The 18,075-nt window shown below is 47.2% G+C and overlaps 1 protein-coding gene across 1 annotated transcript in view; it reads left to right on the plus strand.

Annotated features, from left to right (window-relative positions):
* SCARB1 (scavenger receptor class B member 1) overlaps nucleotides 1-18,075 on the plus strand; it is a gene marked incomplete at its 5' end in the record, with an annotated part of 92,148 nt that overhangs the window by 52,301 nt on the left and 21,772 nt on the right. Inside the window, 4 exon segments of the mRNA NM_213967.1 lie at nucleotides 5,110-5,313; nucleotides 8,435-8,530; nucleotides 11,028-11,143; nucleotides 12,957-13,123. Coding sequence (NP_999132.1) covers nucleotides 5,110-5,313; nucleotides 8,435-8,530; nucleotides 11,028-11,143; nucleotides 12,957-13,123 — 583 coding nt within the window.

Genomic DNA, 18,075 nt, shown 5'->3' on the forward strand with positions numbered 1-18,075 from the left:
TGGGGGTCTTGGCCAAAGTCGTGGTCTTTCCCTTTTCGACCTGCAAAGCTAAAATCTCCCAGGGTACTCTTGTGGCCCAGTGGGCTAAGGATCTGGCATTGTCACTGCTGTGGCTCAGGTTGCTGCTGTGGTGTGGTTCCATCCCTGGCTCAGGAACGTCCAGATGCTGTGGCCAAAAAAAAAAAAAAAAAAATCCCAAAAGATGGGAGGTGCCTTGTGGTCTGGTGGTGAGGACTCTGTGCTTTCACCGCTGTGACCCAGTTTCACCCCCTGGTCTGGGAACTGAGATCTCAGTGGGGGAACTGAGATCTTGCAGGAAGCCGCAGCAGGCCCTGCCAACTAAAAAATTAAAAAGATAAGATAACATAGGATAAAATCAGTGGGGGGCTGAATGAGGCACCCCCCAGGCCAAGTCTTTGTACAAAGTGTTTGCAGGGAGGATGTGGGCGGGGTCTCGGTTCTCTGCAGGTGAGAGTCCTGGCAGGAGCTGGATTTACTGCCTGCCTCCCCGGTGTGTTGGTGTGTCAGGGTCCTGAGGACCGCCCCCAGGTTTGCTGATTCAGGAGGAGGGCCCACAGGACCCAGGCTATACGGTTCTGCTTTTGGCTCTGGTTTGGTCCCGTGGAAGGAGGTGGAACAAAATCAGCAGAGAGAGGGGACAGGAGGTGTGGAGACCAAGCACAGGCCTCCAGCGGACACGCTTAATCCCCCAGCGATGAGTGGTGACAACCTGTGTGATTGTCCTCTACCTGAACACCCAGGAGAGACTCAGCACCCAGGGTGTTTATTGGGGGCTGGTCTCCCAGGCTTCTCTGCCTGGCACGGATCCAAATTCCAGACTCCTGGAAGGAAAGCAGGTGATCAGCTTGAGCCACGTCCTTACAGTCCAGGCGAGGGGAGCCTCTCTTATCCATTGGGGAATGTGGGAGCCCCCCTGAAACCAGGATCTCAGATGCCAAACGGGGGCGACCTTGCCAGCAGGCCTGCTGGGTGAGGGTCTTGCTAACACCACGTGTTAGAACCTGTGTTTAAGGCTTTACACACAATACCTTGTTTATTTGTCAGTGATCCTGTGGTCGTTGGGTACTATTATTTTCTTTGTTTGTAGAGGAGGAAGACTAAAGAACAGAGAGGTTTAGTGATTTATCTAGGGTCACTCAGCTAGTGAGTAGCAAATTAGGATTTAACAATTTTTTTTTTCATTTTTTAAAAGTTTTTTGAAGTATAGTTGATTTACAACGTTGTGATAATTTCTGCTGTACAATAAGGTGATTCAGTTATACATGCACATAATCTTGAAAAAAAAATTTGGCCTTGCCTACATCATGCAAGGTTCCTGGGCCAGGGATGGAACCTGCACCACAGCAGTGAGAATGCTGGATTTTTTTTTTTCCTTTTTTTTTATTACTCAAATGAATTTATCACATCTGTAGTTGTATAATGATCATAACAATCTGATTTCACAGGATTTCCATCCCACAGCCCAGGCACATCCCCTCAGGAATGCTGGATCTTTAACCCACTGAGCCACCAGGAAACTCCAGCAAAGTCTGGGGCATTCAGGCCTCTATTTAATCCTCTTTCCACATAGTTGAGGGTCATCAGGCACTTGCTCTGGGCCTGATCCCCAGGCTAGGCTCTGAATTAGATGTGAACTCACCTAGTGAGTCCATTGGATGGACAGGAGAGAAGCTCAAATAAATGCAGCCGGAAGCCCTGCAGCTGCCTCCCTCAGAGTTAGATATGCATGTTTTGGCAGTGAAGTCACTCCCCCCCCCCCCAATCAGGTTGGTAAAGACTGTGTGATGATGCCTAGGGCTTATGAGCATTTGTGGAAACAGACGTTGCCGAAAGGAAGAGAACTGGTGTGAGCTGCGCAAGGGTAGAGATTTTCAGTATGAATTGCACATGCCTTTGACCTCAGAAGTTTCATAGGTAGGAATTTGTCCCATGGATAGAGTAACAACGTGGGCCAAGATGTTTGTTCAGTTAAGGATATTTATTTCAGCAATGTTTTCAGAGCACAGGCTAGAAACAGTGTAAATGTGCATTGTTACATTGTCTATTGTGGGCAGGCAGTGGACTGGTATGGAGTGGGCAAAAGGAGGCAGGGCTGCAGGGGCTGTCATGGGGCTACATGCACGATGCTACCACTCATTTTCTCCACAGGAGAAACACATGCACATACCCACTTACGCACATGTGCTTTTATGTGCCTAGATCAGAGTGGGCTTTTTTTTTTTTTTTTTTTTTTTGCTGCCCACCCTCAGTGTATGGAAGTTCCTGGGCCAGGAGTTGCATCCAAGCCACAGCTATGACGACAGCAGCAGTAACACCAGACCCATAACCCCCTATGCCTCGGCAGGAACTCTAAGAGTGGGCTTTTTCTGCAAAGGGCCAGATAGTAAATATTTTAGGCTTTGAGGGCTAGGTGTTCTCTGTTGCAGCTATTCAGCTCTACGTTACAACACAAGAGCAGCCCAAGGAGTTCCCTGGCGGCCAGTTAAGGGTCCAGCATTATCACTCCTGTGGCTGCTGTGGTGTGAGTTTGATCCCTGGTCCCAGAACTTCCTCATGCCATGAGTGTGGCCAAAAAAAAATCAGTCCAAGACCATAACATAAATGAGTGGGCATGGCTATATTTCAATAGAACAATTTTATGGATACTAAAATGTGAGTTTCTGATAATTTTCTTTCTTTCTTTCTTTCTTTTTTTTTTTTTTTTTTGGCTTTTTAGGGCCATAGGTGCGGCATATGGAAGTTCCCAGGCTAGGGGTCAAATCGGATCTGTAGCTGCAGGCCTACACCACAGCCACAGCAATGTAAGATCTGAGCCATGTCTGCGACCTACACCACAGCTCATGACAACACCGGATTCTTAACCCACTGATTGAGGCCAGGGATTGAACCTGCGTCCTCATGGATCCTAGTCAGATTTGTTACCATTGAGCCACAACAGGAACTGCTCCTATAATTTTCTTTCCTTTTTTTTTTTTTGTACCCATGGCATGTGGAAGTTCCCAGGCTAGGGATCAAATTAGAGCTACAGGTGCTGACTATGGCAACACAGGCTCAGATCCACATCTGTGACCTATGCCTCAGCTTGTGGCACTGCTGGATCCTTAACCCACTGAACGAGGCCTGGGATCCAGCCCAAATCTTCTTAGATACTATGTTGGTTCTTAGCCCATTGAGCTGCAATGGGAACTCCAGTTTCCTATAATTTTCATGTTTTTCAGAATATTCTCCTTTTGCTTTTCTTTCAACCATTTGAAAGTGTTAAAAAAAAAAACCACTCTTAGCTACTGGACTGTACAAAAGCAGGTGGTGGGCTGGCTTTGGCCTACGGGCCACAGTTGTCTGACTTCTGGTGTAGACTGTCTATGCAGGAGTACCCAAGAACTCTTAGCAGTGGGCTGCCTTGGGGGAGAGGAACAGGAAGAGGAGGGTCATGGGTTGGAGAGGGACTTTTTTTCTTTTACAATTTTTTTTTGCTATTTCTGTCCTTTTATGATTTTTAAGAAATTTTTTAAGAATTAAAAAATTTTAATGTTAAGGAGAGCCTCGTGAGTTTCTATGAAACCAGACCTCTATACCCTATGTTTTAGGAATTGCTAAAATGTTTCCTTTTCTACAAGTGGAGATTAGCTTTTGGAAAAAGTGCTTTAAAAAAATAAATAGGAATTCCCATCATGGCTCAGTGGAAATAAATCTGACTAGTAGCCATGAGGATGCAGGTTCGATCCCTAGCCCTGCTCAGTGGGTTAAGGATCTGGTGTTGCCGTGAGCTCTGGTGTTAGGTCACAGACGCGGCTCGGATCTTGTGTTGCTGTGGCTGTGGTGTAGGCCTGCAGCTACAGCTCCAATTCGACCCCTAGCCTGGCAACCCCCATATGCCGTGGGTGTAGCCCTAAAAAAAAGACAATAAATAAATAAATAAATAAATAAATAAATAAATAAACCCATTGCCAAGAGAGTATTTCCAATGGAAAGAAAAGAATAGAGTATAAATTCACCCCTATTCTAAGCACCCAGATATTGGGTAGAACAGCCACTTGGGGCTCTTGGAGTTTGGGAGATGCTAAGGAAAAGGAGTGGAGTCTCCATTAGAACTCTTTTGGTTACAAGGTGAGAATAAAAGGTGCTCCAACTTAACATAAATAAAAAGAGCATTTATGGGCTCATGTTACTGAAAGGGCTGGAGTTGGTATGGTTTTAGGTGCAGCTTGATACAGGGTGCAAACAAAGGTTGCCAGGATCTGTGTTGGTTCTATGCTCAGGCAGATCTGCCCTTCAGGATGGTTAAAACCTGGCATACGCCACACTTAAGGACAGCAACAAGCCCCTCCCCTCTCTACCTCACATCCCCAGTGGACCATCTCCTTGTGGCTTGTTGGCTCTGATTGGGCCACATGTACATTCCCAAACCAATTGCTGCAGCCAGAGGGAGGAAGGTTTCTGTTTCTGATTGGCCAGGACTAAGCCACATGCCTGCCTCTGGGCCTGGGGGTGCAGTTAACTGGCCTGAACCCAAGAGCACAGGTGGTTCTGTTATTGAAGCATCAGGGAATGGGTCTGGATGCCCTATTTTTTTTTTTTTTTTTTTTTTTTTTTTGTTGTTGTTGTTGGAATCAGGAAAAAGCAGCTATTTTATGCAGTTATTCACAGTTAGAGAATATTTATAGCCTGGTTATTAAAACACATTTCATAAGCTATTCCTAGAATATGGCAATAGCTGTTAGATGAAATACTGCTTTTTCATTATATTCATAGGAATAGGAATTTCATCTGTTTAAAAAAGAAAGAGAAAAAAGCCCCTTGCTATGTACTCTTTATCCATTTTTTCTCCTGTGTTTTAAAGTTTAATTAAAGTATAGTTGATTTACATGTTGTGATGATTTCTGCTGCACAACAAAGTGATTCGGTTTTATGTATATATAAGGATAAAGGAGTCATATATATATATCCTTTATCGTTAAAACAGAATGCCCCACATGTCCACTCTGGGGACCCCTGTAGGCCCGAACATGTCCCTAAATGGACTGTGACTTGAAGCCTGGCTTGAAGTCCAGCTGTTTAGCCTCTAACCCCTGTCCCTTGGCTTTGCAGAGCGCGTCAGTGATGATGGAGGATAGGCCCATGAGCCTGAAGCTGATCATGACCTTTGCATTCAGTGCCCTTGGCGAGCGCGCCTTCGTGAACCGCACTGTTGGTGAGATTATGTGGGGCTACGAGGACCCCCTCATACATCTCATCAATAAGTACTTCCCCAACATGTTCCCCTTCAAGGGCAAGTTCGGGTTATTTGCTGAGGTAAGTGCTGCCCCATGAGAAGTGTAAACCCTGTGTCTTGTCCTCCACCGACAGAGCTTGGAAACTCACTACCACCTTGCTTTTGGAGCTGGCTTAGGGTCCAGGGGCTGTAGATTGTGAATGACAGAAAACCTAACTCAAATTGGCTTAAGCAAAATAGAGAATTTATTGGCTTATGTACTTGAAAACTCTAGGGATGGATTCAGGTGCAGTTTGATTCAGGTTGAACTTAGATGACTGGAGGTGGTGCTGGAAGAAAGGGGAATGGCTGCCTAGGAGGCAAGTCACAAATGTCAGCTATAGCTCTGCCGCAAATTGTCTGCTTTTTCTTTATCTTGACTCCTGGTAATCTAGTAGGAGTAGTGATTAGGAGTGATTAGGAGTAGTGATTAGGAGTCTGAGTCATGGTCTGATGTAGAATTGGATCCCTGGCCTCTGATTTCTGACCTTGACTCCCTCAACCACAGACTTTGATGATCCCTCCGTGTTGCTCCAGCCTAAACCTTTCTGGGCTCTGCTGATCTGGTGTTGGGGTAGTGGGAGGGAGAAACTGTAATTCTGGTCTGGATATATGATAGCTGCTCAGTACATTTTTGGGCAGGATGACAGGTTCTGGGTGTGTGGGTAAGTTGGCGAGTTTGGGGTAAGTGGCATGATTCTTATCAAAGGATATTGCAAACCTATAAACGAATGAAAATGATTGCAAATTGAGTAGCATACCTATAACCTATGTTTGACAATATATAGTGGAAATCCCAGTCTCCTGTAGTGACTGTTCAGTGTTGGTGTGGTGGCTTCATACTCGTCAGTGACCTGGAATTCTCCTGCTCTGCTCTGCCCTCCTTAGGCTGTGGTTTCCATACTCGAGGTTACCATATGGTCCAAGGTGGCTGCTGGAGCATCAGCTGTCACATTCACATTCCAGACAGCACAGATGGAGGGAAGAAGTAGTGGGGTATCGAGGGGCAGGCAGGGGAGTCAAGGACAAAACTGCACGTCCCAGCTGTATCCCTCTTTGGGAGCGAAAAAACCCAATTTCCTCTTGTTTTCCATTGGCCAGAACTTAGTCATGTGACCACACTTAGCTGCAAGGGAAGCTGGAAAAGGTTGTCTTTAATCTAGTGTGTTGATCCCTTGAGTAAGGATGGGGTTTTGTTATGAGGGTGAAAGGGGAGAATGGACTTTGGGTGGTAACTAGCAGTCTCTGATACACTTTGTCTGTTATAATTTATTATGCTGGTATTCTTTTGGGTGAGCACATATTAATAATAATAACAATAAAGCATTTTGAATTCCTATTATTTCTCAGGCACTGTGCTCAGCAGCTTTCACACATTAGCTCTTTTAATACTCCCAGTGCCTCTTTGGAATGGCTCCTGTTACTGACCACTTATATTGGCTGAAGTTTGGGTTTGTGAAACTCTTGAATGGACAGGTGACAGGGCACACAGATATTAGGGTGCCAGAGCAGGCTTTGAACTTGGGCCCTGCTCTTGAGCCTGTTTGTTTAACCAGTTGGTAATCGATGTAGCCATTTGACCAATAAATAACCCTTACTGAGTTCCAAACAGGTGCTGCACCTTTCGTTGTATGATGTCCTCTGAGGTAAAAGGGTGCTTTCTAGATTTTACCCAGCAGTCACTCATTTCTTTTTTTTTTTTTTTTTTTTTTTTTTTTTTGTCTTTTGTCTTTTTTTGTCTTTGTTGTTGTTGTTGTTGTTGCTATTTCTTGGGCCGCTCCCGCGGCATATGGAGGTTCCCAGGCTAGGGGTTGAATCGGAGCTGTAGCCACCGGCCTACGCCAGAGCCACAGCAACGCAGGATCCGAGCCGCGTCTGCGACCTACACCACAGCTCACGGCAACGCCGGATCGTTAACCACTGAGCAAGGGCAGGGACCGAACCCGCAACCTCATGGTTCCTAGTCGGATTCGTTAACCACTGCGCCATGACGGGAATTCCCACTCATTTCTTTGTACATTGTGCATGTCTTTGCTCTAAATTAGAAATCTGTTTCTAAGAGGAGTTCCCTGGTGGCCTTAGCAGTTAAAGATCCAGCATTGTCACTGCTGACGCTTGGGTCACGGCTATGGCATGGGTTCAATGCCTGGCCCAGGAATTTTGGCATGGCCAAAAAAAAAAAAAAAAAGTAAAGAAAAAAAGAAATCTGTTTCTAAGAAATAACTCTCTGAGTGCCAAAGCCTGTGCTTCCTGTCTAGAAAGTATTTGATACCTTGGGTCCTGTATCTCTCAGGCTGAGCCAGCATAAGCAGCCCTCAGTTCTCAGGGGCTTAAAACAACAAAGATTTATTTCTTGCCGGTATGCCATGTCCAGTGTGGGTGGCCAGGGGGCTTCTGCTCCTTGCAGTCACTCAGGGACCCAGGCTGAGAGAGGCTCCAGCCTGATAGGCCCTTCCCTGATCACTATAGCAATAACAGAAGGCACGGCGAGATTCACATGTACTGGCAGTGACATACCACTTCTCTTTTCCTTTTTCTTTTCTTTCTTTCTGTTGTTTTTTATGGTTGCACTTGCAGCACATGGAAGTTCCCAGGCTAGGGGTCAAATCGGAGCTGCAGCTGCCGGCCTACATCACAGCAACTCCAGATCCAAGTTGCCTCCGTGGCCTGTGCTGCAGCTTGTAGCAACGCTGGATCCTTAACCCACTGAGCGGGGCCAGGGATGGAACCCAAATCCTCATGGATAGTACTCGGGTTCTTCACCTGCTGGGCCACAATGGGAACTCCTCTCCTTTTTCATTGATCATGTTCATTGATTGAAGAAGTCACATGGCCATGCTTTATTGGGGGGGCGGGGGCTGGGGTGACTCTACCATTCACCTGGGAGGAGAATCAGACTTTCCTGGAGTTGGAAAGGGCAGGGGTGGCATTTTCCAGGAGGGGATACTGTCATCAGGGGAGTGTCCTTCCTAGAAACCCTCTAAGTCCTCGTCCTCTTGGTCCCCTGCAGGGGATCCAGCAATGAACAAGATGATGAGGTCCCATCTGCTGGGGGAAGTGGGGACAGCCTGTAACTAAGCAGGTGGGCTTGAGTACTGGCCCTTGGGGGCCTTCGCCTCCATCCTGGGGCTTAAAGATGTCATCCTCTGCTGTTGTCTGCAGCTCAACAACTCCGATTCCGGGCTCTTCACCGTGTTCACAGGGGTCAAAGACTTCAGCAGGATCCACCTTGTAGACAAGTGGAATGGGCTCAGCAAGGTAAGGACAAGAGGCCGAGGCCGGCCTGCGCACAGGGGCCAGGTGGGGATGGTGGGGACTGCCAGGGCCGGCCTCCCAGGGTGGTTGCATCTGTCAAGGAGAATGCTCTCAGAGTAGGGGGTTCTACCTGTGCTTAAGGCTCACCTAGCTCTTGGTTCCTGATGGATGGGTGGGGCATAGGAACTACTTATTTAGCACCTAGTGTGTGCTAGGAGCTGAATTATTTCTTTCCTTGGGTGCTTCATTTATAAGAATGCTTCAAAAACATTACATTGATGATATAACCATCCATTGCGTTAAAAGATTATTAAGAAAGGGAAAATTATGCCAGAAACACAGGAAGATATCCACATTAAAAAATAAAATAGGGAGTTCCCGTCATGGCCGCGCAGACTAGTATTCATGAGGATGTGGGTTCCATCCCTGGCCTTGCTCAGTGTGTGAAAGATCTGGCATTGCCCTGAGCTGTGCTATAGGTCACAGATGTGGCTCTGATCCCGCATTGCTGTGGCTATGGCGTATGCTGGCAGCTACAGCTCTGATTGGACCCCTAGCCTGGGAACCTCCATCTGCTGCGTGTGTGGCCCTGAAAAGCAAAAATAAAATAAAATAAAATAAAATAATAGTGCTAAGGGTTAAGAATCTGGTGTTGTCACTGCAACGACTTGTGTCTATTTCTTCAATAGACTGAATGTTTGTGTCCCCCTGCAAACAATAAAAAAATTAATGGAGTTCCCTGGTAGCCTAGCAAGTTAAGGATCCGGTGTTGTCACCACAACAGCTCTGGTCGCTGCTATGGGGGGGTTCAATCCTTGGCCTAGGAATTTTTACATGCTTTGGGCACAGCCAAAAATAAATAAATAAATAAATAAATAAATAAAATACTAGATCCTGAGTTTCAGCAGAAAAAGTAAAATAGAATAAAATAAAGTAATAGAGATAGGTATAAAGTGCACTTTGCATTACTTCACAGGCCCAGCCCCACTCCCACCCAAACTACAGAGGAAACCCACAATTATCAGTTTGGGGTATAATCTTACTGCCTATTTTTTTTTTTTTTAAGGGCCACACCCACAGCCTATGGAAGTTCTGAGGGTAGGGGTCCAGTCGGAGCTACAGCTGCCGGCCTACGCCACAGCCATGGCAACACCAGATCCAAGCTGTGTCTGCCACCTACACCACAGTTCATTTAACCCACTGAGTGAGGCGGAGTTCTGTCCTCATGGATACTAGTTGGGTTCATTACCACTGAGCCACGATGGGGAACATTTGCACATGTGGGGTGTTTTCCTCTTGGAACAGAATGAAATTATACTGTGCGCATTGTTTTGCAACTCGCTTTTTTCAGCTTAGTGGCCTTACCTCATTATGCATGAAAGTGACTGTGCAGTGGTGGTGCCCACACCTTCCAAATGCTCACAAGGTGATGGTTGCAAAGACCTGAGGGCTGGAAACAGATTATATTCCATCAGTGCCCAGATGGCAGGATTACCCTTTGCAGCCAGTAAGAACCATTCTGCATGGGCACTGGAAATTCACTTTGGCTTGCTTTTTCAGTATAAAAAATGTACACATGATTAAAAACCTTTTGATAGGGGTAGAAAGTGAGAAGTCTGTTTTTTTCTGTTCAAGTCTCACTAACCAGAGGCAAATGCTATATATATATATATATATATATATATTTTTTTTTTTTTTTTTTTCAGGGCCACATTTTTGGCATATGGAGGTTCTCGGACTAGGGGCTAAATGGAGCTGTAGCTGCCCTCCTACACCACAGCCACAGCAACGCCAGATCCCAGCTGCGCCTGCAGCCTACACCACAGCTCATGGCAACGCCGGATCCTTAACCCACTGAGCCGAGGTCAGGGATTGAACCTGCATCCTCATGGATGCTAGTCAGGTTCGTTAATTGTTGATGGCAACTCCTGCTTTTGTTTTTGTTTTTAAATTTGTTTTCGCTTTGTTTTTGGCCGTGCCTGAGGCATGCGGAAGTTCCTGGGCCAGGAATCGAACCTGAGCCACAGCAATATTGCTGCAGTGACAACGCCAGATCTTTAATCTGCTGCACCACCAGGGAACTCTGGAAACTGCCATTTTGAGAGCACCTGGTGGCCACGGTTATGATTTTAAATATTTTACTTACTGTGCTATTTTCAAACTTGATCTGTTTTTAGGAGGTGTCTGGTGACTTCCTGAGAGGTGAGGATGTCACTGTGCTCCTTAGAGATGTGGGTGACAGGCCCATTTTATAGACGAATTTACTGAGTCCCCAGCAAAGTTGCACATTCAGGGATGCACAGTTAGGGGTTGGGGTGCTGCAGTTAACAATCTGTCTATACAGTCTGCTCCTCTACTGCTATGCCAGGCTGTCTCTGTCGATTGGATGACAGGGCCCAGGGCCTGGTGACATCCCCCAGCTCAGGTGGGCAGTGCCCAAGAGTATTTCTTTAAGAGGCCTTGCTCTACTTCATGACCATGTCTGAATGCTTTCCTACAGGTCAACTTCTGGCATTCCGATCAGTGCAACATGATTAATGGAACTTCCGGGCAGATGTGGGCACCATTTATGACTCCTGAATCCTCTCTGGAGTTCTACAGCCCCGAGGCCTGCCGGTAACTGCCCTGATGTGGGACATTCTGGGCCTCCTTGGAAATTCTGCTTTGTGGATTCTCAGAGCTGAATCAGGTGGCTTTTGGTGTGCACTTGGGAAGTGCTTGGCTCCCTATGCGTCCACTGGCCCTGGTTGCCATCTTGAATTCTCTTTGGTTGCACCATGAAGAGCCAGGCCTCAGCTGCTGGTGCTTTTGCAAAGCCCAGAGAGAGGCTGTTGGCAGGTGTTGGGGCTTGGTTGGTGGGGACAGGCAGAAAATGAGCAAGATCGCAAGGAACCGTGGAATAAGGCAAGCTGTGGGCTCCCCATGGGGACTGTCCGGCTGCCCTAATTTCTCTCTGGATGTTGAGATGTCTGGATCCCTCTCTGCTGCCCCTTCACTCCAGAGAGGCAGCCTAGGAGGTCAGCTTGGGGCTAAACAATTCCAATGGCCCTGGCTAATGGGTACGAAGAGACCCTGCATCGTAGAGCCCCTCTTTGGGTGCTGCACTGTCCTCAGCTCTGCTCAGGCCACTCTGGACAAATCCTTTGCTTGGGAACTCACTAATGGAAACACCAACACACCTGCCTCCCCAGCAAACTTTTATGGAGTCCCAATTGCACCAGGCGTGGGGGCCACGGCAGAGATGAGGTGGGCATCTGTTCCCTGGGAGTTCTGTCCTGGCCCGGTTGTGGTGGGGGAGGGGGGTGGGACTCAGGGCCACACACCCAGGGCAGAGTGTTAGGGAGTGGTGGTGCTTTGCTCTGCTTGTGTTCACTTCTTCAAACTAGAAATGTCAACCTGGGGAAAAGTTGTGAGAAAGCACACCTTTCTTGGAGTTCTCAGGTGGAGCACTAGGTTAGGGATCCAGCCTTGTCAGTGCTGTGGCTCGGGCTGCAGCTGTGGCGTGGGTTCAGCCCTTGGCCCCAGAACTTCCACATACCGCAGATGCTGGAAAAAAAAAAAAAAAAAAAAAAAAAAGTGCACCCTTTCCCAGCTGTCGCTCTTTGGCTCACTTGCATCCCACACTTCTCTCTCTCTCTATTTTTCCTGAACCCTTTAGAGTACATTATCAAAACGAGGAAATTCGGCCTTGATATAATACTATTGTCTAGGCCAGTGCTTGCCAATAAAAATATAATGCAAGTCCCACTTGCAACTTTAAACTTTCTAGTGGCCAAGTTAAAAAAAAAAAAAATGTAACAAGGGAATTCCCATAATGGCTCAGCAGGTTAAGAACCCAACATAGTCTTTGTGAGGATGTGGGTTCGATTCCTGGGCTCACTCAGTGGATCCGGCATTGCCACAAGCTGCAGTGTATGTAGGTCGTAGATGTGGCTCAGATCCCACACATCCCGACAAAAAAAAAAAAAAGAAAAGGTAATGAGAGATAGGTGAAATTAATTTTAATTTAATTTTTTCTAACTTATGATTTATTTCTACATTTTTAAATTAGTCAAGCACATACTGTTATTTATAATTTTATAAAACACAGAGTCAAAGGGGTTAGGAAGCCAAATATTGACCATCTTACTTTTTTTTTCTTTTTTTCTTTCTGGCTATACCCACGGCATATGGAGGTTCCCAGGCTAGGGGTCTAATCAGAGCTGCAGTGCCAGCCTACACCACAGCCACAGCAACGTAGGATCTGAGCCGAGTCTTCGACCTACACCACAGCTCATGGCAACTCTGGATCCTTAACCCACTGAGCGAGGTCAGGGGTCGAACCCACATCCTCACGGAGGCTCTGTCGGGTCCTTAACCTGCTGAGCCACTATGGGAACTCCCCAGCCACCATGTTCTGGTTGTCACCCTCTATCATCTGTTTCCTCAGGTCCATGAAGCTCATCTACAAGGAGCAGGGGGTGTTTGAAGGCATCCCCACCTTTCGTTTCGTGGCTCCCAACACCTTATTCGCCAATGGCTCTGTCTACCCACCCAATGAGGGCTTTTGCCCGTGCATGGAGTCTGGAATTCAGAATGTTAGCACCTGCAGGTTCAGTACGTGTCATCCTTGGTGGAAGAGTGGGAGGGTGAGAGGGTGTGGTGTGATGAGGGCCTTATCTGCCCCCCCCCATACTGTCTGGTTAATTCCTGGCCTCTGTACTCTTGATAATCCCATTAAGCTGGAGATAATGAGGGCAGCAGAAAGATAACTTAAAAAAAATATGCTGTGTATATCAGTTGCTGTTGTAATAAATTCCCACCAACTTGGTGGCTCAGAACAGCACCCATGTCTTATCGTAAGCAGTCCTATAGTTCAGAAGTCACGGGTCACTCTGGACTAAGAGCCAGGTGTCCTCAGACCGAGTACCTTTCTGGAGGCTGGAAGGGAGCATAATTTTCTTACATTTGGCAGCTTCCAGAGGCCCCTAGAATTCCTTGCTCGGGGTTCCCTTCCTCCATCTTCAAGACCAGCCACATCACTGCTATCTGACCCCATGCCTGAGGTCACATCTCTTTTCCTTGCTCTCTTCTGCTTCCCTTTTCCAGTTTTAACCTCCCCGGAGACTCTATGGGGCCGCCTGGATAATTTAGGCCATGCTCCCTATTTTCAGCCGATTAGCAGTCTTAATTCTTCCTGCAGCCTAATCCCCTTTGGCGTATAACCTGATTTATTCTTGTGTCCCGGGGGGCTAGGATGCGGACATTTTTCGGAAGGACATCCCTCTGCCCCCCACACCATGATATGCAGCTTGGGAACGAGGCTTTTTGGGGAGGACCTTTCACCCCATCAGGGGAGAGAGAGAAGGTGGCAACAGCCCTATGGTTCCATGAAGTCTTGTTCAGGGGTGTGCAGCTGTGGGGTTGAGTGTAGTCACTGGCACACTGTCCTCAGGTGTAGCCAGATTTCTCAGTTGTGTGCCAGGCGCTGAGACACCCTCACCCCACAGGCTCAATTTTGATACTTGGATGTCAGCTCCATTCCCCTCCTCTCACCCGGAGGGCCTGCCTCCAAATTAAGTCCATCCTCCCTCCCTCCTTCTCTCTCTCTCTTTCTTCTTTCTTATCTTTTTTTTTTTTTAGGGCTGCACCTGCGTCATATGGAGGTCCCCAAGCTAGGGGTCGAATCAGAGCTGTAGCCCTTGGCCTACACCACAGCTCACAGCAACACCGGATCCTTAACCCACTGAGTGGGGCCAGGGATCAAACCCCCATGGATACCAGTCGAGTTCATCACTGCTGAGCCATGTCGGGAACTCCCAAGCCCTTTATTTTTTTGTTTTTTGGCCATGCCCATGGTATGCAGAAATTCCCGGGCCAGGGATCGAACACTCGCCACAGCAGTGACAATGCTGGATCCTTAACCCAACAGGCCACTGGGAGCTTCCAGATTAAGTCCTGAGCTCATCCCCTCTCCCATTCTCCAGCCACCTCATGGTCCAGGCCCTTCTAGTTGGCCTTCCTCTCACATTGTTGCTGCCCTACGTGTGATCTGTTTCCCAGACTGTCCAGTGCGGTCACCACTGGCCTTGTGTGGCTATTTAAATTGAACTTGATTTGAATAAAATCAGATTAAAAAGGTAGTGCCTTAGTCCCATTGGCCACATTTCCAATGATCCCACGTACCCGTGCCTAGTTACCGTCCTATGGGACGGACAGCGGAGATGGAGAACATTTTCATTGTGGTAGAAAGTTCTATGTGACACAGTTCCCGAGAGCAGCCCAGGGGACCTTTCAGAAACTTGGGCTGCCACCCAACCCTTTGCTTCAAATACCTACCAGCTCCCTGTGTGGGTAGAGCAAAGCCCTTACCAAGGCCTCAGTGCTGTCAGGATCTGGCCTCTGCTGGCCTCTCTAATATCTTTTCTCCCCATGCTTTCCCCACCAATATGCTTCAGCCCCACTGCCTTCTCCCTTTTCTGGACTATATCTAGTTTGGTCCCACCTCAGGGTCTTTGTATCAGCTGTTCCCCAGGCATCCATGTGGATTTATGTGGATCATTCCCTCGCCCCCTCTTGGTCTGTTCAAACGCCACCTCTTCCAAGAAGCCTGCTCTGATTTCCCATTCTAAAGTTGCCCTTCCCTCATCTCTCAGCTACACTCCGTCATTTCACCTTTTATTATCTTCCTGGCGCTCATTGCTCCTGAAAATCACTGAGTGTGTATTTATTTTATTGTCTGTCTCCTCCATTGGATTATAAACACTGTAGGCAGGGCTCTGTCTTCAGCTTCTAGAATTGTGCCCCAGTGGGTACTCACACAATATGGGAGCGTATGAGTGTGTGGGTATATCCTGCACTTAGGTAACTGAGGTTCCAGGCTGGGGCAGGACTAAGCTCATACAACTGACAGGACAGAGAGCCACTCCTCATCTTTCTGGGTCTTGCCTTTGGGGGCCTCTTTGGTTGGAGCCATATTTCTAGCCGCAGATGGGGATTTGAGAAGGGTGGTTTGCAGCACAGTTTGGAGGAAGGACTGTCAGCAGGTTGGAATGGTTTCCCAAGTTCAGGCAGAATGGGGTGCTCCAGGGGAGAAGTTATTTGGAGCTGCGACCTGGCAATGCCCACCTCTGTCATAGCCTTTTTCTGGCCCACCTGCCCCAGTCCCCTGTTTAATTCTTTCTTCATTGGTGTCTACAGGAAGTTCTGCTTGTAGGTGAGCTGACAGTGCGGAGACCCGATAGACTGTACAGTATAGTTGCTGTGACAAGTGGCAGATACTACCCAACCTCATTAGGCCTAAAAGGGTACTTTTTGGTTTGTGTAACTAAAATTCCAGAGCAGATCTTTGTGTTAGGCATGGATCCAGTGCTCAGAGCTTGTCTGGAACTGCCTTTTGCTATGTGCCAGCTCAGTTTTCCTCTGGACTGGCTTTGCTGCCAGGCAGGTTCTCCCCCTGTGGCTCTAGGCTCACCTCCTCCCAGTTCTGCATCCTTACAGAAAAGGGGCAACTGGGTCCTTTTCATCTCAGCAAAAGTCCCAGAGTTTTCTCTGATTCCGGGGGCTTGCGTGAACCAATCAGTGGCCAAGCGTGGGCTATGCTGATTGGCCAGTCTGTCACATGCTTAGCTCCTGGCTCTAGAGGGTGGGGCCAGCACCCACATAGCAGGAGGCTGAGAATAGGGGAGGGGCTTAATCAGGGTGTAGGTTCCAGAAGAAACCAACAGGCAGAAACAGTATATTCATCCACTACTGAGGGCTAGGGATGAAAATTGCACCCTCTTAGCATATGTGCCGAAAGAACTTCAAAAGTGCAAGAGAATTATTTGTATTATGTATTACATAAGTAAAGATTTTTCTTTTACATTGAAGTGGACATTTATGCAGAGAGATGTCCAAATGGCGCGTGCAGTTTGAAATTCCACAAAGTGATAGAGAAGGGGAACAGAAGTGGCCCAGGCACCCCCTCCCCATGGCCCCTCCCAGTCACTGGCCTTCCAACACCAAGGCTTTGCTTGCCTTTGGTCTGTTTTTTCTTTTTTCCTTACCTTTTTTTTTTTTTTTTTTTTTTTTGTGGTTGTTAATATGGCCGCATCTGTTGTCTATGGAAGTTCCCAAGCTAGGGGTCAAATCAGAGCTGCAGCTGAGGTTTTCACCAAAGCCATAGCAATGCTGGATCCAAGCTGGGTCTGTGACCTATGTCCACAGCTTGCGGCAATGCTGGATCCTTAACCCACTGAGTGAGGCCAGGGATCAAACCCAACTTCTCACAGACACTATTTTAGTTCCTAACTCACCAAGCCACAAGGGGAACTCCTGCCTTTGGTCTTTATGTGAAGGGGCTCATAAAGCATCTGCTCCTTTCTTCTCTTTTTCTTGACCTCTTTCACTTATTTTTGCATTGGTGAGGTCCATCTTTGTTGTTGAGGGCATCCTCTTCATTGCTGCATAGTATTCCATAGTGGGACCACGCCTCTGTTTCCTTATCTCTTCTACCTTTCTGCTCCTAGAACATTCTCATACATGTCTTTGGGTGCACCTGCATCTGTATTTCTGTGGCATTTTATCTGAAGATAAGAAATACCAATACATTTCTCTTTCTGGGCCTTGAAAATGTCTTGGACCCAGAGAACTCTCTCTCCTCCAATCTCTGTACTGGGTAAGGCCCTCATACTTGCTCAGTAGAACCTCTTAATCATAATCTGTGGTGATTCTGGGCAATTAGGTCTGTTTAGGTGTGCCATAAAGCTATAAATTGATTACCGCTTATTACCTGGGTGTTGTCTCTCTAAGTCTGTTTGGAAATAAAATAGAAACACCTGCATGGATGCTAGTGAGAAAACAAGTGAGGAGTTCCCATCGTGGCTCAGTGGTAGCAAACCCAACTAGGATCCATGAGAATTCAGGTTCAATTCCTGGCCTTGCTCAGTGGGTTAAGGATCTGGTGATGCTGTGAACTGTGGTGTAGGCTGGCAGCTGCAGCTCTGACTGGACCCCTAGCCTCCTAGCCTGGGAACTTCCATATGCCACAGGTGCGGCCGTAAAAAGCAAAAAACCCACAAAAAACAAAAAACTCCTCCTTTTAAAATAGAGCTGTTTAAGTAAAGCAGTGGCAGTTGCTTCAAGGAAGCACATGATGTGACAGTGCAGGCAGGGGTATCTGGATATGGCCACATCCAAGAGGTACTAGCAGGAGTAAATTATTGTGGAGAAACATTACAACAACGAGTGTAAAAGGACTCTGGGAAAAATGAAGTCAGACAGCAGTAAAAATCCCTGCTTTTCTTTCAAACCAGTGCTTGGCTTTGCTAAGAAAAGAAAAAATCTAGACATGTGAGGTTGCCAGACACACATAAATAGGAATTCAGGTCACCTGGCTGGGAGCAGATGGGCTGCTGGTTTTAGGGAATGCAACCTTGTAAGTTTTTCTTTCTTTTTTTGTATCTAGGTGAAGCTCATGTAACACAATTCAGTGGCATTTAGTACATTCAAAATGTGCCACCACCACCACAGTCTAGTTCCAGAACATTCTCATCCACCCAAAAGGAGACTCTGTACCCATTAGCACT

This window comes from Sus scrofa, chromosome 14 (genome assembly GCF_000003025.6).
Source record: "Sus scrofa isolate TJ Tabasco breed Duroc chromosome 14, Sscrofa11.1, whole genome shotgun sequence".
NCBI classification, from domain to species: Eukaryota; Metazoa; Chordata; class Mammalia; order Artiodactyla; family Suidae; genus Sus; species Sus scrofa.